General features: G+C 34.9%; 1 protein-coding gene across 1 annotated transcript in view; it reads right to left on the minus strand.

Annotated features, from left to right (window-relative positions):
- Positions 1–24,321, minus strand: part of MDGA2 (MAM domain containing glycosylphosphatidylinositol anchor 2) — an 859,176-nt gene that overhangs the window by 476,906 nt on the left and 357,949 nt on the right. Inside the window, exon 2 of the mRNA XM_047864378.1 lies at positions 17,689–17,828. Within this exon, the coding sequence (XP_047720334.1) occupies positions 17,689–17,828 (140 nt within the window). The remainder of the gene's footprint in view (positions 1–17,688; positions 17,829–24,321) is intronic.

A 24,321-nucleotide genomic window follows, 5' to 3' on the forward strand; every position in this document is an offset into this window, starting at 1 on the left:
ATATACACAACAGAGTATTACTCAGCCATAGAAAAGAATGAGATCTTGCCACTTACAACAATATGGATGGATCTACAGGGTAGTGTTTAAGGTGAAATAAGTCAGAGAAAGTCAAATACCATATGATTTCATGCATATGTGTAATTTAAGAAACAAAACAAATGAACAAAGAAAACAAAAAGAGATAAACCAGAACACCTACTCTTAATTATAGATAACAAACTAGTGGTTACCAGAGGGGAGGTGGGGGCAGGTGGGTGAAATAGGTGAAGGAGATTAAGAATACACTTATGGTGATGAACACTAAAGTACAGGACTGTTAAATCATTATATTGTACACCTAAAATTAATACAGCACTCTATGTTAATCATATAACCATAATTAATTTATTTAAATATAAAATAAATAACTTATAATTTTATAAAATTAACAATTTAATTAAAAATAAAATTAAATTAAATTAAATTAAATTAAATTAAGACACATTTAAAGATATTTGGCTTAATCTCTGTCCCTTCATTCTTGTTCCCTTATATTTCTTAAAAGTAACAATCTTCTTTAGTTTTACTCTATTACTTATTTCTAAAAATATCAAAAAGCTTGTATAAACATAAATGCAGATAGATGGCTGATAAACAGATGTATCTCGACCACAGAGATCATTCTATTGTAACATAAGGATATCTTCCTCATTTCTTTCACAGATGCCTAGAGTTCCACTGAATGCATGTATCCTATTTTATCAAATAGTGTGAAATTTGAGGTAAAGATTCAATGTATTTTCTTTCAGAAAGATAGCATTTTGTGCCAAAACTACTTATTAAAAAATGTATCTTTTCTCTAACGATTTTAAACAGTACCTTTATTTTGTACTGTTTGTTAGTATATATGGTTCTTTCCCAGAGCTTCATTATCTGCTTATGGGCCTACCTATTCACGCAACAATACCAGGTTATTTAAATTATTATCTTCTACATGGTATTTATATGGTATTTAATCATAATTATCTAGATGGTTTTAAAATTTGGTAGGGTAAATCCTCCCAAGTTAACTTTCTTTTTAAAAAAATGTTTAGTTATTTTTGCTTTCTTATTTATTTCCACATAAATTTTAAAATAAGCCTAATTAAAAAATAATCTTATTGATATTTTTATTTAGATCATAATAAATGTATGGGGGCCATGAGAAAAAAAATATGTCTGTGATTCAGCTGGAAAAGTGGGCATAGATATCAAAGAGCAATTTTAGGTAGCAATATGCACTCTGTATAGTATTAGTAATACTGGGAGTAATGCCATTAGCATCTACATTAGTGCCTCACATTTGCCAGGCATTATACACACATTATGTATTTTAATCTTCATATAAACCTTTTAAGAGGCAAAGTCAAAACTAGAACCTAAATCTATCTTTCTCTACAGCCTCTAATGAACCACTACATTCTGCTACGTCCAAGGAAGTAGTCTGAAACAATCTATTAAGTGACATCCTGCATTAACTGTACTCTGAAAGAGAATTGCCTCCAAAGTACCAGTAAGTGTGCTGAGTAGGAGGACTTCTGTGAAAGCGTTGGTCCAAAAACAGACTGGCTGTCCCTGACTGCTGGAGAATGCTATGTCTATGTAAACGAAAAAAATGTAGGCAGTGACCTATGACTCTTACAAGGTAAGTAAATATCTAGGACCTGCATACACCTGCAGTCTAAGGGATATTTTGGTAACACATATGAGCATTTCTGGGGATATTCTATGTAAATCCACTAAATGAATGACCTTCAAACTTTAAAATGCATCAGATCATCCAAAGACTTATTAAAATATATATTACTGTGCCCCACCCCCAGGAGTTTCTTATTCAGTAAATCTGGTTTGGGACTCAAGAATTTGCATTTCTAACAAGTTCCCAGGTGATGTTGATGCAATTGTTTCAGGACTCACAATTTAAGTTCGATGGGCTATGCCTGTAATGAGTACCAATAATAAAATCTGATCAAAGTAATGATCAAGTAAGATCATTTTCAGGCTACCATGCTAAAAAGTGTGCAATTTCTGAAAAGGGGAGAGAATGAATACAAATGTTTCAAAACACAGGCAGAGTGTAAGGAGTATGAAGTTGGCAATCTGGCAGCTACCTCATAATCTAGTCTCTGTCCCCAAAAATCTGGGTGGCCTAGACTTAGTCACTTAATTTCTCCAGACTCAGCCTGCACATGTGTCAACTGTAGCAGAAAGGAAAAAAATATATTCAAATTTTGTCAGAGTTTTAGGATTCTAATACAATAAGGTGCACCCATAGGAACTAAGACTGTCCTTGGAGAATGCAGTTATAATTAATTAAGCATAGCATTTCAGAATAGAGATATGCAAAGTCAGCATAATGAAGGCAAATTGTTAACACATCCTTGGGAATTGACTATAATGTGATTGAATGTATTAATATTAATATACCTAAAAAAGAATGTGCCAATCAAAATAACAATTGGTCAGCCTCAGGAATGGAGAAATAAGCATTTAGGAAGACAAACTGGCAAGTATTATCTACTCAGAAACTGTCCAAAAAAGGAAATCTTTACTATTGGATTCAAGCCTTATGGTTTTGTACTCCATAACAGATGAGATGGCCTGAGCTACCTCAGTTGAAAGTCCTTGCTTACCAACATGTTTTTGTTTATCTTGTTGATTGGCTTGCCTAATGGGAGAGTGAACCTGATAGAAGGAGCAATGTCCAATCAATTTGCCATTGCAAGTTTAAAAATGGGCCTTTGATCGTAATTTGGCTTTATCTGTAGCTTATATACACTGATTGACAAGTGGGACGATGTGCTATGATCTGTAATTGCATTTCTCATTACAAATGCCTAACTTGATTTTTGCATTGTTTGTACATGTATGAGTCTTTATGAGTTTAGAAAATGCATACTCATCCCTAATCTGCTTTCACTATACTAACAAAACCAGGCTTATGAACCTACAAAATGAGTATTAGAAACTGAGTGGCCTTATTTACCAAGATAAAATGCCCCTTTGTGGATAACTACCTAGAAAGAAAGCCTGCATTTCCCAGGTGGTACTTCTCTGCATTGCTATGAGGGCTGGTTGTAGCCAGTATGATCACAAATCCATGTTTTAAACTTTTAAACCTTCCTCTGCTCTACTCTGTATCATTGGGAGGGACTAAACACTTGTAGATTATGCTACCCAGACTCTCACTGGTTTCAACCAATGGACTGAGACCAAATGACAGAAGAAAAAGAAAAGCCAAGTATTTCTCCCTCTTCTCAGCCTCTTCTATCCCCAATGTAACTCATTTCCTACATTACACTTCTTCAGTTGTAAACTCAGAGTTTTAAATAATCAGAATTGTTTGTACTTTCCCTGTCCAACCCTAAGTGATTACCATATGACATAAGAACCCACTAGGAACTATAAAGGAACTATAACCATGTGTTCAAGAAGTATGAAGTGTGTGTCCATGGACAAACGCACACGGGCGCGCGCGCGCACACACACACACACACACACACAAATTCATTATAAAATCATATAAACCAATAAAAATTCTGGTTTGTACTTTTTTTGGTAAATTATACTAGATAGCCCCATTAAGTAGACATAAGCCAAGTGTGTGACTCATTGTGACTGTCAAAAGAACAGTCAGAAGGAATAAAAGTCTCAAACAGACAAATGGTTAGGAGAGCAGTTATAGACTTAGATTATGTGTATGTCTAATAACAAACTAAATGTAGTTTTCAGTTTAATCTGTAAACATATCACTAGGAGCTGGTCTAGAATACTTAGCAATATTCAGACTGATAAACATAATGTTAGAGGATATCATCACAGTACTGGACCACTTTGGTTAACCAACATATTGGCCAAGGAAGTTAACTGGTCTCCAGGCAGGGGATCCAAAGATATATGAGAAAAAAAATACCTCTAGATCACTCATCTTATTTCATGCATCGAAATTCCTTGTGCTTATAAGGTAACTAACTTTCCTCCTGGGCTTTCTGTTTTGACCCCCATGAACAATAGAAGCTATATTCTTTCAAATGCTTCTAGCAAAATTAACTATGACTTGTTGGCAACATGAACATGTCTTGGCATATACTTTTTCAAACTCTGTTCTACTTTCTCTTGATACTGGTGTTTTCCCCCCTCTTTTCAGGTAAGAACAAGATTTCATCATCTGTACCTTATTTAGACATAGGATTACAACTCTGTATTCTGTTTTTAAGCAACAAATTCCAACAATGAATGACCAGGTTTTGATCTGATACTTTGTGAATATGCTCCCATCACTGAGATCCCAATGTTGAACTGCTAACATCTATAATTAAAAATGTACACCGTTGTCAAAAGTGGCATGGAGTGTTTAGAATCTTCTCTGACTGAAGGGCTTTAATGGCTTCATATTATTGAGTCCCATTTCCCGAGTGTCTTTAAATCCTTGCCGGATAGTAAAATAAGAACACACATTAAATCTTCGAGACCACCAAGGGAACATTTAATGCATTCCTGCAGGAACTGAGGTATAGGGCTTCCAACAGTGCCTATGTAAGTGAATCTGAAGGTTTTTTTAAATGCTTATTTCTAAGAGGTAAATGGCATAGGCACAAGCCAACACAACTTAGTATTTTTTGAAGGTAATGGAATTAATTAAAATATTGAAAAATTAGCCTAAAATGAAAATGCCTGTTACATTCACTCATTTGGTAAATAATTGAGACCCTCTATGTGTAAAGCTTTTATGTTTATTTTCCCATATATTTTATTCTCCACAACAAGACACTTTTGGCGACTGAGAGAGGATGACGTTAATAATTGTACCAAAACAATAGCCATAAACTAGCAGCATCCCAGGCAAATCGTAACATAGGTTCACTCTAACGTGATAGAAAATGTGAAGGCAAGACCCATTCCTTCATTTTTAGGAATCCACTAAGTGGAAAACAATATGATTGTTCCATTTTAATTTCTATCATCATTATCACTATTCAAGATTTTTCAACTCTTGCCTTCTGCTATTTTATTTGATCCTTAAAGAAGCTTACTATATAATCACTACTACCATTGTCATTTTATACATGAGGAAAGTAAGTGAAAGAGGGTTTAAATAAATTGCCTACATTCACATGGCTAGAAGGTAGAGAGAGTGGCATTCAATTTAAAACCATGCAGTTTGAGTCCAGAGCCTAAAATCTCACTCACTGCCCAAAGCAACATCCTAGGATACATTTATTATAGTAAGAAATGGCGAGGTATTCTGGGACCACATAGAAATGGCACTTAAGCAAGCCTCTTTGACCAAGAGAGGCTTTCAAAATGATTTGACAAATAAGCCACTTATTCAATTAACCAAGGGGCAAAGGTACAGACAAGTGGATGGAAGGGACAACAAATAAAAAATCTGTAGGCAAATCACTGAAATGTTCTTCAAGATTAATGGTACACAGCAGTCTCTCTCTCTATATATATATATGTATATATACTCTCTCTCTCTCTCTCTCTATATATATATATATGATGTGCTCTTTAACGGCAGCCCCAGCCAGGACATGTCCAGTGATGGTATGAACTCTCTCATTTATAAGAACAGATAATATATGTTATGAGTTGAACTGTGTGCTCCAAAAAGATAAATGGAATTCTTAACACCCAGTATCTCAGAATGTAACCTTATTTGTAAATAGGGTTGTTGCAGATGTGATTAGTTAAGATAAGGTTACACTAGAGTGAACCCGTGATCCAATGAGACTAGTGTTTTTATCAGAAGAGGGAAAATATCATTGGAAGACACACACACACACACACACACACACACACACACACACACACACACACACACACACACTGACAGAAGCACAGGTTGGAATGATGCAAGTGAAGGCCAGGAACACAATGGCCACCACCAGAAGCTAAAAGAGGCAAGGAAGGATTCTACCCAGAATCTCATCTCAGAGGGAGTATGGCCTTGCTGACACTTTGCTTTTAGAATTCTAGCCTTCAAAACTGTGAGACAATACATTTCTGTTGTTTCTGTTACTTTGTGGTACTTTGTTATGGCAGCCCTAGAAATCTAATAAGATTTATAATCATGCAATTCAGGCATGTGTACAATTTTGGAATTAGGGACCCTTTAAAACTAATATTGGGCATTAGCCAATGTAGAATTTATATATGTCATAAAATCTTTACATGAATTTTATATAACACAGCCAAATGGTTGGCTATAATCCATCTTGTTGATGGCATGGTGAAGTTATTCAAAATGATCAGTTGTTCTAATTATACATGGTATCAATACAAAGGATCACTTAGATTTGATACTATACCACACCTGGATGCCTAAAAGTTAATTTTAACATACAGAATTTCAATGACAGCCAACAGAAAAGACACTAATTAACTACGGATTTTGCTCTGCTCAAGCTTATCCAACATCATTTAATGATTTCTGCCAAAGGCAAGTAAGAAAACAAGAGGAGGCCAGGTTGTATGGGATAATGTTTCCTCATGTACCATAATAAGCAGAAAAAGGAAGAAATCAATGTTTGCTGATGGAAAAAGATAAAACTGTCAGGAAAATAAATGTTATTTTTAGGTTTTGTTAAGACTTTGGCACTAAGAGAAAATCAGAATAAAAGATTAATAATTCCTAAAAAAACAAATAAACAAACAAAAAAGAATTGATTGAGTCATTCCTAATAAATGTTTTCTCATTTTTCAGTCCTGAAAATACTCACATTTTACAAGCACTTTCTTTGGTGTAGTTTAAGTTAACTTTTGTAGATCCCAGAAAGGTTTTTAATCTTTATTGAGTTTTTGGAAATATCTCTGAGCATTTCAGGAAAAGACCACGAGGAGTCTAATTCAGAATAAATATGTCATGTTTACAACCAGCACTGATATAGATTATTAATTACCACTGACAGGATATTCTTTAGCATAGAGGTAGATCAGTAGTACTTTCTATTATTATAATTGAAATTATTAAACCTAAATTTGAAACCTCAATGTTTTAAAGTCAATTTAAGGAATGTTCCATTAGATTGGAGTTTAAAAATTTAAGTAAATCCAATTCATTTAATTGGTATCTTTGATGTCCTAGCTATAAGTGCAGAGAATAAATTTCACTCAATAGGATCACATGTAGACAACTACTATATATTTCATGTTGCCTTTTATAAATAGTAGGGATGGATATAACTATAAATGATCATTTATGACATGTTGAATATGCCCAAATGACTCACACTTTGTGGACTTATCTTTATCTGTTTATATATGTACATACATACATATATGTAGTAAGTGTGTATGTGTGTATATATATCTATTTTTGTCTATACATATATACAAAATGGCAGCATATATGTAATATAGACTCAAAATTAAATCAATTAATTCAATTGACATTCCACCATGAAAAAATTCACTTCATACTACGTTAATGTTACTGAATTTAGATTTGTTGACAGCTCAATAACTACTATGAAAAAAATTTTTAAATCTGAAGGGAAAAAACTATTGTGGGATATCTACCACTTGGAAATTGCCCCATTTAAATAAGACATATCTGAAAACATGTCAATAGGAGTATTATTCTAATAATAAAAATACAGAATCCAATTCATCAATGTCTATGTAATTATTCATAACTTCCTTATTAAGAGAACCGCAATTGTCTACCCTAAAATGATACATTTTAGGGGCATCTGGATGGCTCTGTCAGTTGAGTGTCCAACTCTTGATTTTGGCTCAGGTCATGATCTCATGGTTTGTGGGATCAACCCTAATGTGGGGCTCCACACTGACAGAGCACAGTCAGCTTGGGATTCTCTCTCTCTCTCTCTCTCTCTCTCTCTCTCTCTCCCTCTCCCTCCCTCCCTCCCTCTGCCTCTCCCCTGCTCATGTTCTCTCTCTCTTTTTCAAAATAAATAAATAAACATGTTTTAAATTATACATTTTAACCATGAACACAACCAATAGATTCTTAATTACACGTTAATAGGAAGTATGGATTTCCTTCTATCTCCTGGAAATGCCCTAATAATCTTAAAATACTTACTTTATGTCAAGTGCTGTAATAAAGTAATGATTATGATATTATCACTTCTACTTATAATATTTTTCATTAAAATATATAGATCTCAAAGTAAGATTTCTAAGTTAAAACTTCCACATGGTTTGTATACCTAAAATTTTGATTCTGCCTGAGAAATCATTTTCTGATCTCTCTGAGGATCAAATTTTGGCCATGAAAGGTAAAGCTGTCATAACCAAACAAATCCTTAGTCTGTATTTACAGTCAATCCCCATCACATGCAATTCCTTGTGCATTAACTTGCAAACTTTCACTGCTTAGAAGTAATTCAAATAGAAGAAATATTTTTTTAAATATTAGAATAAATTTGAAAATATAGTCGACACCCATGCTATTCATGTTAATAAAACTCTTAAGACAAATAAAATTTGACGGAATATCATACCTTTACTAATGACTTGTGGCTTTCCTTTTACAAGTCTTCAGAAAAAGTAGTATGATAATTCTGAATCACAATTAAGCAACACAAGGTCAGCAACCAGGAAGAAGAATCTAGGGTTAGTTGTGTAAATATACTCCTCATTATGTTTGAGTCCAGGAAATAGGTACTGTCTTATAGAATTGCCATGGGGAAATAAAGACTGAGATAAGAGATACAAAAATAAGTATGTTTTTTGTAACCAATCCTGGGGAAACAGGAGATTGTGAATATGACAAAGAGAAAGAGGGAAAACCATACAACAAACTGTTATTGTGCTGTCATTGCTGAGAGTAACTGGGGCTCCATTCTACTGGGATCCTCTGAGGAGTCATGTAGAATGTGTCGCAGAATTGCCTGACCAAGGGGGCATGTATCAATTGGAATCTACTCCCTATGGACCAAAGAGCTTCTTTGCAAACAGCAATTAGTACTCTGCCTGACAAAGTTTAGTCTAGTTCCAGAATCTCAAGTTTTGTGCTGTGACCCTCTTCTTAGGAACTAACAAAGAATCCACGCAGCATAGTCAACCAACAGCAAGCCTTCCGGATTGCACTGCCTGAGCAGCAAGGCAGTTTTCACTGCAACTGGACTTGCTGCAGAGCCCTCTCTTGCTCCAAAACTGAGAATTTTAAAAGTTTTCCAATAAGGCAATATTTCTAAGTGTAATATACACAGGCTTTAAAATCCAAAAAAGCCTACCATATGCTGGACTTCTTTCTTCGTGGTATGCTGTGATAAGCAACAACATTTTTATAACCTTAGATGGAATAGCCCTAGCATGCCTCATTGGACTCCAAAAGCCTTTACCATTTGAACAGACCAGTAAAATTCAGGGTACTTTATTTCTTACCTTCTGCCACATTTCTATCTTACTATGGCATCCATGGTACCTATTACTTCCTTTTCGGAAGTTCAAGATGACATGATGTAATCAATATAATGTTCTGTAGATCACTGAGACAATCAAGTTCCCTGTGCACTATAATGTTATAGAGAGTCAGAGAGTGAATCCTGACCCAGGGCACAGTAGTACATGTGCATTGCTGTCCATCCCACATGAAAGGAAACTTTAAAATCTTCTTGGTGACAATTGAAAAGCATCCGTTTGTCAGATGACTACCTGTATACTGGCAAATCTGCTCCAATGGAGACATGACATGTAGCACAGCAGCAGTGTTGATTTGATTGTCTACCACAGTCTATCATCATCTGCCATAATCTACCAGGCTTTTTAGGTATCTTGTATGTGAAATAAATTGGAACATGATAGAGACTACCGCTCCTTTACTGTCCAAGCTTTGACTGTAGTGCCTAATCTCTGAAAATTCTTCTGGGATGCAGTACTACTTCTGATTTAATATTTTGGTTTGGGAGGGACAATTTTACAGGACTCCACCTTCCTACCATAATGACTCTGACTTACTCCACATGTCAGGTAACAAATGTGGGGATCCTGCCAGCTGCTAAGTATGTCCCTCCCAATTACACTTTTGGGAGTCTGGAGAGATGACCATAAACCCACTTCTCTGGGCCAGGACCCCATTGATCATCTTGCTTCATAAACCTCCACTCTATGTCAGTATTACAAATCCATTGATTTCTGTGTCAACTCAATCTCTGTACCTTGAAGAGCCTTCAAAAAGGCTTGATATTTTTCTTTCTCCAAGGTAAATTACTATGACAAATGGCCACAAATCCCCTTGGGGAAGGACTCAGCTACTATTTTTGGTGTGAGTTTGTAGTGCTATTTGCAGGTCTTTCCTCAAAGAAATCTGGCTTCCAAGAAAACTAATAAAAAAAATTAAAAAAAAAAAAAGAAATCTGGCTTCCTTTTCCAACAATGAGTGTTGGCTCTGTGAACAAGTTTAGATTTGGAAATTGTGTGACTGTGATTTTTTGTAGAGTGGAAATCAACCTCCTCCTTACCTCGTTACCTCTGTTTGTCTGTTTATATGAGTCAAGAACCACTCTAGTCAGCTACCCCTATATATTACCGCTAAACACACTATAATCTATCATTCATCAACAAAGCCCTACAGGTAAAGGCAACATGCTTGCTACTCCAACCTTGCTGCTCATTACACTATTTATATCCACATTGAATCTGTTGGTTAAGTGTGACAACCCAAACTCTGCCATTTTTGAATCCTATCATCCTGGTGATTTTAGAGATTCTACTTCTATGGCAGCATCCCCTACTGAAACCCTGGTCTCCCAAGGACAGTCACCCATGAGCTTCTCAAAGATGCCAGTGCCCATCTGACCAGTGCATTCCTCATAGTAACAGAAGTATCCCTTAGGAACTCTCTAAAAACAAGTTTCTTAATAAGTCTATGCTAACATTTCCACCTCCCTGAGCCTTCATTAAGTAGATTAACATTTTTTGAGCAGTTTTCTGGAATGGATGATCAGTGTTTCTTATAAGCATAAAGACTGTCCATGGAATTAAACAAAAGATGAAATCTGAAATACCTATAAACACATTCAAATCTCCTAAGGAGCAAAACAGACTCTCTATTCATGAAATAGAGAATCCACTAAATGTTTTTTAAGAAACTCTTTGGTCAATGCTGATATACTGGGAGTAAAAAGTATCAGCAGTTTTGGAGAAAAGTGTTGAACCAAAAAATACTTTCCACATTGTGTATAAAAATCAATAGAAACAAAACTATTTGAAGGTATGACATCAACCTTCAGAAAGACTGTAAATCCTTCCTCCTAAATGAGCTATGGTAAGTGCATTTACCCATGTAAAAATTAACTTAAAGGAGTATATCCAGGAGAAGACACTAGGTGTGCATGTATGTGTTAGGGAGGACAGACTGTGAAGGTAGCTATTGATATGGAATTTGTGATTAATATATTTTTAAATATGACATATACTAAAGTCTTTCCTACATCCTATCCAAATATTCATTGAAAAAATATTAGCCGTTTTAGTTGGAGAGTCTCTTATATGATGAAGCAGAGAGATCCAGCCTAGATAGATTTATCACAGATGATAAAAGAACATTTTTTGGAATTCTATAAACCATGATAAGGAAGAGATGCCACATTTGATGATCTCTGATTAGATAACAGATTCCAATTCTGCCTATTTAATTGGACATAAATCCAACAATCTAAGACCTCTATTGTTCATGTGCATGCATTAATTTTATTGTAAGAAATTTAACAGACTGAATCAGAAGAAAAAACATATGGAAATGTGAACCAAGATGTACAAAATATTTGCAAAGGAGAACACACAGATAGCACTAATGGTTTAAAACTGAAAAACCTGTTACCAAGGCTTGCTAATATATTCATTATGGAAAATTTATCACTTTGAAATCTGCATACAGAATTAACAAGGATAAAAACATCAATAACTCAGCAACAGTCTTGACAGTCAAGAATATATTTATATAGCAATCAAATGACTGAATATGATCCCATTGTAAAATTGAATGGCCTTACCCTTATTTTTTTAATCAATAAAATGAACAATGCCTAGGATGAACTGTAATAAGCTAGTAAACAATATTAATTATTCTTAGGTAGGTGCTTGGGATATACATAATTATATTTTAAGGAATCGCTTTCAAAAATATTAGTGATGAAAAGTAATATTCAAATGAAATCTTACCCAGAAAGCCAAGGTATAAAAGCAGAGCTTTTTTGGTTGATGCACATTTCATCTTTGTTTTGTTTTGTTTTTGAAAAGAGAAGAAAAGCCTTCCAAATATAAATAGCCAGGTTTGTTATTAAAATAAATTCAAAGACCTTCACATTATACTCATTACAATAAAACTGCCTTCTTGTTTGAGAAGTTTGAAATATTCAAAGTGTCCTACTGAGAAGTTCTTTGTAAAAGTTTTCCATACTTTCTATTGCAAGGTCCCATAGCAAGAAAAATGCAATGCAATTAAAGTTCCAGTATTTATTTGGGTGGGGGATATAAAGAGCTCATTTCCAATATCAAAGAGAAGAAAAAATGTCTGAGGCCAACCAAGCAAATACAGAAGCACAACAAAAAGGAGTGACTTGCTTTCCTCTATAGCTAAGTGTAATATAAAGCCATTGAAATTAAAATAGCACAGCATGGTAGGAGAAGGGATAAGTAGAATGGTAGAACAGAATAATTCAATTTTGGGGCATCTGAATGGCTCAGTTAAGCATTTGACTCTTGATTTTCACTCAGGTTGTGATCTCAAAGTTTGTGAGATCAAGCCCCACGTCAAACTCTGGCTGACAGCACAGAGCTTGCTTGGAATTCTGTCTCTCCCCTCCCTTTCTGCCTCTCTCCTGCTCATGCACTTTCTATCTATCAAAATGAATAAACATTAAAAAAAGAATAATTAAATTTTATTAGTGGTGAAAATAGCATTTTTAAGAACTTTTAAAAATGCTTTAATGTTACACACTATATAATAATTAAAATGTTAACAGTGCTCATTACGAGAGAAAAAAAATTGTAACCACATACGGTGACAGATGTTAACTAGACTTAACTGTGGTGATTATTTCTCTTGTACACCTGAACCTAATATAATGTTATAGGTCAATTATATCTCAATTTTCATAAAAAGAGAAAAAAATAGCATTTTAAAGCTGTAGGGTGGAATTCTGACTCTCCTGTCTGGATTAAGGCAGAGGGAAAGAAGAAGAAAAAAGAGAGAAAACACTAGACTAATACTTTGTACCATGGACAACACATTCCCTAATGATTAAATCATTAAATACATTAGCAACTATATAAGCTGTTAGAAAAGAAGCAAACAAGGTAAGATACATGGACATGAAAGGGATCTTATGAAAGTAGGTATAAAATTCAGAAGCCAAAATTGAAAAGATTAAAATGATTCATCTTTTAAAAACAAAATTATCCAAGTAAAAGTCGCATAAGCAATATTAAAAGACACATCCTGGTAGATAAAATTTGCAACATAATTTTCAGATACTGAATTTATTTTTATAGGATATAAAAAGTCCCTACGGGTCTGTAGGAAGACAAACAGCTAACCCATAAGAAAATAAAGAAGGTAGATAACAACAATCAACAGACAAAGGAGATGAACAAATGATTGATACATGGGTGGGAAAATGTTCAAATTGACTGGTAATTACGAAAATGCAAATTGAAACTTCACTGTAGTATAATTTACTTCCTCACATCAAATTAGCAAAAATTTTAAAGATTCACTTGTGCTAAGGAATTAAGGTAAAGTCACTTTCAACTTTGGATAAATGCCATTTTGGAGAAGGAAACTATCCTACGATGACACTGGCAGACATGTAATCAAGACGTGCATAAACACATACACATACCGGAAATGCTCACTAAGTTATTATTCGTAATAGTAAAAATCTCTAAGTAATTCAATTTTAAACAAAATAGCGGCAATTCCATGTATCTAGTGCATCTATACAGTAGAATTTAGTGCATCCATACAAAGTATAATTCAGCCTCTGTGAAAATAGTGATCTAAGTCAGTGGTTCTCAAATTTCAGGGTACATCAGGATTACCCAGAGTACTGGTGACAAGACAGATCACTGGCCCCAACACAGGATTTCCTGATGTGATGGGCACAAGAACTTTCCTTTCTAACACATTCTCTTCAGGGACCACACCTTGAGAACCACTAAGCTGGATCTATAGTTGGTGATTTGGACACATGGACAAGTGAAAAATTCTAGCCACCGAATAATACTTTTCATTACCTAATTTAAAAATGAAACTAAAACATTAACATATATAATCATATTTATGGGAATGCACCTAACAAGGACTGCAAAATGACACATCAAACTATTTAACATAAACCTCTGAGAGGTGAGTGGGACAGTGACAGGGAACATTTTGTTAAATATCTCATTGTTTAAGTCACTTATAAGAGAGCTATATTAAGAATTCATTTGTTATTGATGTGATAATATTGAGAGAGAAGAGAGGAAGGAAAGAAGGAAGAAAAGAAAAGAGAAAGGGAGTGATGGAGGAAAAAAGAAAAGAAGAAAGAGAAAGAGAGTGGGTAGCTGAATCTTGAAATTATGGACATGTAGAGGTAATATTAGGTTTAGAGATTTACTAACAAATTGTTGCCTCCCCCTGCTTTCTTACTTCTTCATATATGTTATAATAAACCTTCATTAAATGAAGTAGTCTGAACATAGGCCTAGTCCTTGCAAGCTAAGCAAAGGTAATTAACAGAAATGTAAAAGCTCTGTGGAGTATTAAAACACAAAAAATATTGAAATTTATTTAAATGGGTCTAATTTAAAGTAGGCCACAGGAATGCTAAGAACCACTTTATAAATCTACTTATTTTCATACTTACATATTCAACTCTAGACTTTAAAGTCTAATCATAAATTGCTTTAAGACAATGAATAAAAGCCCAGCATATATTTTATTACATATCAATATAATGCTTATTTACATACCAACTACATATATATGTACATATATATTTACAATACCCATTTAACTTTCAAAAGGATTCTATGATATAGGTATGATGTTTACCATCATCCTTTGTATACAGGTAAGACACCTGAGGCATAGAGAAAAGAGAGGTCAAGGAACTTTCCCACACTCAGGCGGGCAGTCACAGTGGATCCAGGGTCATACCCAGGTAGTGTGGTCCCAGTGCCATACTATTAACTACTAGTACCTTCCTCTGTACCTTCCTCTCCTTCGTTTATTTCCCTTGCATACAGTAATATCTTCAGGCCATTCCATATTGCCAGATGATATATTTTTGAAGAGAATTTTTTTTAATCTAGAAAAAAAATGCTGCCTTTGAACACTTCTGGAAATGGGGACTTTTATGACTCTCACTGCCAACAGGAATAGACAACAGATTAAGGAATCTCCTGAAGAGTGGAGTACCTCACTCTTCCAGTGCATTCCCAACCTATCACATTCAGATGAGCCAAGACAGCCAAGAGGTCGTTCCAGCTTCATGGGCTCAGCCAAGAAAAACCATCCTCAGGACCAGCTGCTATCAGCATGCCCTTTAGCGTTTGGCCAGGATGTCGATGCCCAGCTGTTCTGTCAGCTTTCCTTATACAGTTTGTTGACAAAAAAGAGGCCTGGTTAATTTTTCAAGCGGGTGATATAAACTGAAACTGTGTCACCTGTGAATGCCTAAATTACTTCTAGGAATGAAGAAATAACAATACTGAGACAACTTTTTCCTAGGGTCAGAAAACACTGAAATGGTTCCAGCAATGGAACTGCTTAGGAAAAAAAAAAACACATAAGGCAATAATCTACTTCTTTGTTACAGAATTATTTTGGATTGGCCAGACATCACAGATTATACTCCAGATTGTGAATCATTGCAGACAAAATGTATGAAGAAAATAAGAAATTCCTAATACTAAGGGAACCTAAGGATGGAGATGAGGGAGCAGACAGCAGGGATGACTTTTTAAAAAGATAGAAAGTTGCATTTTTAAGTGTAATTTGTAGTTTAGAAGGTGCTGAATTTGGTGGGTTCGGTGTGGGAATGATGGAAGAATTAAAGAGTCTTCTCTTGCCACAAACTGCCTCTCATTTGACAATTTGTGTTTTCTTTTAGATTTGGACATTCATATTTTGATCCCAACTTTTTGATTTTGGAATTGTTATTCTATGTATACAAATACAAAAACTATAATCAAATTATAACAGCACTAAATTTTCTGTGAGATAGTATTCTTGAGTTAATGTCATCATTTTTTAAATTTTAGCAAAATTATTTTATTGAAGTCCATTGTTTCTATATGAATTTTAAAATATAAAGGTCTGACATATATTTTCTATATCCAATTTTAATAACTATCATTTTTGTCCTTGTATGTATAGTTTTGCAATCATTGTTTTCCATGAAGTCTAATCGTAATAGGTCAAATTGTATAGAACTCAAATTTATTAATGTAATTTCATTCTTTAATCAATTTTCAGTTAAAAGCAAGTATTATAATTTATCACTTTAGCCATTGTGAATTTTAATTTTAATATTATTTTTAAAATTTAATAACAATTAGGTTTAATTATTTTCTAGATTACTTTTTACTGTCTTTCATTTTACCAACAGAGTAGCATTAAGTTTTATATTTTACCGTTTTAGTTTTAGTCATGGTCTTATTTATCCATCTATTGCTTCATTCTATGAAGTTCATTTGCTTATTTTTATTTGTTCTTCAGGTCACAATGGTAAGGTCAAACATCTTTGCGTATTAAGCGTTATGGTTGGTAGGAGCAAAAGAGAAGGTTAATATGATGAGTTCATAAAATATCCACACTGCCCCTTACTTTCTCCTCTGTAGTGGTGTTAGATGGATTTTTTTCCTGTAACACTAATACTTAAAATATGCAACTTTGCCACCAAATGAGATCTCTCTTCCATCATAGTGTCCGTATTGATTGCCAGTGCAGATTTTGAACCAGGCAGGTTAAATATATGACAATAAGAATCGGCAATTACTGACTAAAACATCCTGAATATTCTGTATTGAATCTGGATTAAATTTTTACATCATGAATACACAGCCTAACTATATTACCTTCTGCCTAACCCTTTCTTTCACTCCTACAAATTTTTGCTTTGCTCATTATTTATAATTTTAGTGCCCTTTGAAAGTCTCAATTTCTGTTCCTGCTATTAAAGTAGTTTATGAAAGCTGTAGCAGATGACTCTGAAAGCCTGAATGCATACACCTGCAAACATTTGTTTTTCAAAGTTTTCTATGAATATAATGATGAGGAGTAAGGAAAGTGCATGTGACCTCGTGCACCACATTCTTCAGAACAAATGCTTCCTCAGCTGCAATTATGTCATCATGAAATCATGCTCCACATTCTAAAATAAACTCATTGCCATATGAATTGTTATCTTACTGAGATATTTTTGTAGTTGTCTTTTTAACAGCTTCCTTAGAAGTGTCTCCCAAATTTCTCACAATACCAAAACAAAAAAATTCTTTCTTCATCTTATCCAAGTGAGTATTTCAACTGTGAATGTTCAGCAATCACCACCCTTATCCTGCACTGCAGACACACAGTGACTTCAATGTCTCTCTCTCTCACACACACACACAATTGTTTTAGCTAAATCTCCTGAAATATGTACATTTTTGACTTGCAAGAAAGGTCAATGAGAGTTTCCCCCACTGTCACGGTTCGGGACTCACCTGTGGACGTGGATGTCCTGTGACCAGACAGGTCAGTTCTAGGGTTTCTCCTTCCCGTATAGTATAGACCCTTTCGGAGTAGCGCTCCTCCTCAATGTTACAGGCCAAGCCTGAATGCACAATACGAACCGTTGGGGGAGCTGTCGGGTCAAGAAGAAGAGAGACAAGACATATAAAAAAAGTAAGTAAACTCTCCTCCCATGAATCATCTTGGTTGTCAGAGCAATTCTTATTAGACTTTACCACAGTCAGATCCATCAGTCTTAAGACTTTGAGTAACCCCAAGGGATTAAAGATATTGCTGGACAGGAAGCTTTAAACTTTTCTAACAGTCACCAATACATTCTGAAAATGGCAAAGGGGAACATGATGGTGGGAGAAAACTCATGACTTAGGAACTCATCATCATTACAAGACTGCATGATGAGATCTGACTGCTAAAATGGGAGAGGTCCTTCCTTTTCTGAAACCCCAAATTTAATATAGTAAAGGATGCTGCCCAAAATCTAAGTAGTGCAACCTCCAGAGACCAATAGAAAGAATAAAGGAATTTAAATGAAAAACACTGGCATTTTTCTACTAATTTTATAAGCCTTCTGGTGCAAATAGAGTGCTAATGAATGAGAAGATTTTGTTGTCAGGAATTGAACATCAACTTAGCTTTCAATATTTATAGACTATTGTGTTGATATGAGCAAAAGATGATCGTTGAATTAAGCCATTGAAGAAGGCAATAAATCATTGATGCCCAAGTGTAAAATTCTGATTCAAGAGAGACGTAGTTCTCATGAAGCTATCCAAATTCCTAAGTATTATTTTCTCCTCTTTCAATACCACACAGGCCAATAAAACTTGACTAGCATTAATTGACTTACTTATCACTGAAAATCCACTATATGCAAAAACTCTTCCAGTCATAAGAAACACTTAGATAATAAAATATGTTTCCTGTCACCAAAGAGATAAATGTCAATTACTAGCTTCAAATTGGAGATCATTCTCATTTGTGAATTCAGGATTTTTATTTGTAATAAACACATTTGGGAATGGAGGAGAAAGGGTTATTTTAATTAAAGGCAAGTGGAAAGGCTACATCTACAGGTAAAGGATAGTAATCTCAAGAATTTCCTGTAGCAATCTTAACCTAAACATCAGTATTGTCAGTAGATGCTATGGTTGCTTAAAAATTAATGAAAGCATACTTGGAATTCTTTATGTAACATTAAAAAGATCATGAATATCGTAGAATTTGGTTGAACTTGGTGATTCTATGGAGGAAATAAAATGAATATAAGTCCAACTTATGGGAAAATTTCTTCTGGAAAAATCTGTGTTCTGAAAGTAATACAAAAGAAAAAGTTTCCAATATCTAATACTTTGTTTTATATAAACTAATGTATATAGCATTAACAATCGAAAAACATATTTTATTATCGTTCTCAATTTCAAACAGAAACTGATAGAAAAGTCTATTTATAGATAATAAAATCATTGGGTATTTCAAGTTCTTTCTGGATTCCCAAGCAGAGTCTTGTTCTTCAACTTTCAAATTCAGGATCCAATACCCAGCATCAAATGACATGTAAAGATTTCCAGCATGAAGATAAGAAGATTTAGAAAAGTAATTCTTACATTCAGTATGCACAAAAACAATTCCCCAGAAACCTGTTTAAAATCCAGATTTCAGAGGTATGGCCAGAGATCTGTTATGGATGCAGAAAACTCAAGAACCTGCATTTTTGCCGAGCACCCAGATGATAACGATGCCAGTGCTACTTAGGCCAGATGATCAAAAATAATTTTCTAAGTCTTATAAGTATTTCTTGACTCAAGGAAAGTACTCCAAGGAATAAAATATCATTTATCTTTTAATATTGTCAAGTAACTAAATTTCATGCATGCATCATTTCATTGGTTTGAACATTAAATTATGTTCAAAAAAATCAAATGTTTTGTTTGATCTATAAAATCAATTTATCAAAAAAAAATTCACCATGTCTTTGGACTCTGTCTAGACACTGTAATAATTTGTTTAGTTTTATGACATTAGAAATCCTTATCTGCAGCGTTTTTCTGGGTGTTCTGATACACTGCACACAATGTTTCCGACATATCATTTCCTATAAGGATCAAACTTAAACTTCAGTTCAAAGAAGACAAATCAGAGAGCTACTTATTTTTAAGCATCCATAATACAAACTGTATACGTATTATAGAGGCTAACAAACTGATGACAATTAATAAACATTTTCAAAGCAGAAATAGAAAATACAGATTCACTACTTTGAAATATTATTCTATGCCAAATGTATCTTAATAAGTGATAGCACACATTTACTAATACATCTAATTATAGAGTAACATGACAATTTTTCCAGATTAATTTACACATTATTTTTGTTTTAATTTCAAATCAATGAATAGCATTGTTATTTTAAGATATATCTTTCCAAAGCATCATTATGCAAATAAGTAGCTTTATTTAAAACATGAAAATTATACAATAAGCACACTGTGTTCATGTACAAGGGTTAATTTTCTACTTTCTTCTATATTTTAACACGTTCTTAGAAAAGGTAATGCCTATATGTTGTAATCATTATGAACCTACTGTCTATCTTATGGTAAGGTAGAATATTCTACCAAAGTTTAGGAGTGGAAGATGTATTTTTCCTAGTATGCATTAAAATATGTGCTTAGTATTTTCATTGCTCAGTGCTAAGAGGAGTATTTTGGAAACTTTCACTAACTCTTTGGTCTGCAGAAAGCTCAACTGAAAAGGTCTTAGTTCATCCAGGTCAACACTCTTATTTCCAAATTGGGGACATCAAGTGACCTGCTCATAGGCCTGTAGCTAGTTGTGGCCTAAATGAGACCAGAACCGCTGGTCCTTTGTTCTTTTCACCACTTCATGCTATTAAAACTATGTCTGACATAGTTAAATAAGGGCTCTAAATAACTCCTAAACTAGACTTACACTACACTAGAAGGAAGAAAAAGATTAAGTGTTCACGAAGTAGAGCACTGCAAGTAGACCAACAACATAAACACTATAATTGCTACAAACAACCAAAGTAATATTGCCCCAATTCATCATCCTGCCTCCAGTACGTGCCCAACCCAAGAAATCTCACAACTGCCAAAATAATATGTTGAAAATTTCTATTTTCAACACGTCCTCTTCCTACCTAAGGATCCATGATGTCTCTGCATGACGTTTCACAGAGGAATGCCTCGAAGCGTTCTGTAAAGGTCCTCATACTGACTATCCAATCTGAAACCATACTTCTCTGTAACATCAGCCCACCAGGGGTAAGGTAAAGAGCACTGAGATTTTAAGCCTTTGATCTCATATACAGATCTTCAAGCATGTATTTATTGAGCAACTGCTATCCATCAGATATGAGAGGCTTTGCTCACATATCCTCCCATCTAGAATTCCCAGACAGATATTTAGACCAATGTTCCTGACACCTTCTTGGATTATTTAGCAATGATTCTCTTTTCTTTTCTTCAGGAGATATGTACTGCCCAGTGATTTTCCTTTTCCTTAACACTCTAATTTTACATTAAGCATATCATTGCCAGGATGAGCACCATTTTTGGCATCTGAATCATATCACATGATTCAGAATGCAGAGTAGATTTACATTTAATAATTTATTTTAATTTAATAATTAATTCATAATTTATGTTTTAGCAAATATCACTATAATGACACCAACATCCTATTTTAGCAAAATATCAATTATTATGGCATTGAATTTACTTAACTTTAAATATAAATGCAATTTGCAGTACTCTAACTGAAGCACGTCATCTTTTATCCTCTGCCTTGTTGAAAAAACCTCAATTCATCATCCTGAAATTGGACTAAGGGTTATGATCCCCTTTGCCCTGTAGAGTCAGCAATAAATTAAAATGTTAAAATATTGCATGAGACTCATATTCATCCAAATTTGTTTGAAGTAAACCAAATCCCATTACGTAAAATCTTTCCTAACACTAATCACATCAACTCCCTTAATTCGAGTAAATTGGCTTTGGGTTCAAAAGGTCAGCCTGAAAGGGCAAAAGAGAGATATTCTTTTATCTTGTTAGAGTATACTTTTGAAAGTTAAACCAAATTCTCTCTGTATGCTGTTGGAGAAAGGACACAGAGAAATTATGCTCCAATGGCAACAATCAGGAGCATTTCTAGGCTTTTATTCTCATATACAGACTTTCAAGCATATATTTACTGAACAACTGCTGTAGATCAGGCAGAAGGCTATGTCCTGGGGATATAAAAATTAATGTTGTGAGCTGTACCTTTTAGCGGCTTACAGCCCATAGGGTCTGTCCAATTAGGAAGGAGGGAAGGAGGGAAGGGAGGAAGGAAAGAAGGAAGGGTGGTACTCTAACAGAAGAAAGTGAAAAGTACTATAAGAGGACAACCCAGAAGATGCCTAAATCTGCCTGGAGGTTTCTAACATGAGTCAGTGACATGTAACCTAGGTCTGAAACCATGTGGTGGGAACAAAGGAGGATACTCCAGAAAGAGGAAGCAGTGCATTCAAAGGCACGTCTGCAAGAGACTGCCTGCAGTGTTTAGGAAATAACCACATTAAAATGTGGCCCACGTAGTTTATAACTTACTCTAAATGTTGACACTGGCGCCACTCTCTCAACTTGCCATTATGTCTCGAGACACAGCAGAGACGCCGTATAGTCCTAGGAATGGAAATGAGGGCAGAGACCTACTTCAGCGGGTTTTGTTAGACAGGAGTTGAAGATTAACTCCAGGTGGGGTGAAGGAGGAGTTAAGATGACACAGAAGTTTACACTTCAGTTAACTAGGTGAGAGATGACTGTTTAAATAGAAAATGCCTGTTGAGCACCAGGCTAGCTCAGTCAGTAGAGAATACAACTCTTGACCTCACGGTCCTGAGTTTGATCCCCATGTTGGGCCTAGACCTTATTTTACAAAAAAAAAAAAAAAAAAAAAAAAAAAAAGAATAGAAATAAAATGCTTTCTTGATCACTACATACTATTCAGAGGTGGAAAAGATTTGAGATCAGGCGTTCTAAGCCCAAATCATGGAGGGGAGGACTTTGTTAGAGAAAAGACTTAGCTGCAAAGCATTTTCAAAAAAGTCGTTTTCCAATAGCAGGCAAGTTATTAGCCAGTAAACAGGTTTGGTATTAGGAGTTTTCTCTTGTCTAAGAACTCCAGATAAGAGCTTTGTACTTTGGGAAGTTCCTCAAATCCCTGATCGAACTACTCTCTTTGGAAATCCAGTTGCCAATATAATCTTGACACTCTTCAACACCAGGTCAAGACAGCTTATGTTCTTGATGCAGGTCCCAGATCTCCTGGGACAGGCAATGTGGAGAGGAATGCTCATTGGCCCCCTCTCAGAAGCCCTGGTAAAGACATCAGGGAACCACCCAGCACCAGCATCTCTCACACATTCTGTCAAGAGACAGAGACACAGAGACAGAGAGATAGAACATCTCACACCTCACTGCTCTCACATGGCTAGAGATAATACAGTTGACATTGTTAGTTAACAGCATTCTCTTAGCAAGCATTCAGTTGCACTTTTCAAGCAAACATAACAATAATCAAATTTCTTCCCATTCTCCATTTTTGATTTAAGTGATCACATGCTTCCATAAAACGCTTCTCAGTTTTGCTTAACATCTTACATTTAGCTAATTGACACTGTCAATAATTGGCCTCTTCTGCTTATTTCACACAATCTCCAATACAGCACATTTAAATAGTAATTCTAAAAATGGTGTCTTCCTTTCTTAATTTCTCTCTCCCACCCAAGTGACTGGTTTAAGATAGAAGATGAGTCTTCTCCTCCCTCCTTTTTTCAGTATGATCTTCCAATTCAATACTTAAATTAAGTATTGTGTCTTTAGAGGGAGAGTCCATATTTATCCTTCTTGTTGTTTACAACAATTTGCTTAGTATCTTTTTTCTTAGGCGCATTATATTACATATTCCGATATAACAAACACAGGGAAGAAGAGAATAAGAAGATTTCATCGATGAGGTGAAGAACTCAGTTTTAGATGCTAATGGTGAGCTGACCAACAACTGAAAAGTCACTGCTGTACATAAAGATTTAGAACTTCCAGAGTAGTGGGTAGTTGACAACAAGAGAATAGGCGAAACCTTGAAAACAGAGAATGCAAAGTGAGAAATGAAGAGGATAATGATAGAAACAGAGGAGTATGAATTCTTAATACAGAGATGCCAAGAAAAGACTTAATACGTTTCTAAAGTCAGAGAACTGAAGGAAAACAAAGAAAATGTAGTTCTTTAAAAGTTACATTAAGAGGAGTGCCTGGGTGGCTCAGTTGGTTAAGCGTCCGACTTGGGCTCAAGGTCATGATCTCGTGGTCTGTGAGTTCGAGCCCCACGTCGGGTTCTGGGCTGACAGCTCAGAGCCTGGAGCCTGCTTCAGATTCTGTGTCTCCTTCTTTCTCTGACCCTCCCCCATTCGTGCTCTGTCTCTCTCTGTCTCAAAAATAAATAAACATTAAAAAAAATTTTTTTAAGTTACATAAAGAGATGCTCAAGCATGGGGAACTGTCCAAAATGTTACTTACAACAGGGTTGTCAGGAGGATCACAAAC

The sequence above is a fragment of the Prionailurus viverrinus genome, chromosome B3 (assembly GCF_022837055.1).
Source record: "Prionailurus viverrinus isolate Anna chromosome B3, UM_Priviv_1.0, whole genome shotgun sequence".
NCBI classification, from domain to species: Eukaryota; Metazoa; Chordata; class Mammalia; order Carnivora; family Felidae; genus Prionailurus; species Prionailurus viverrinus.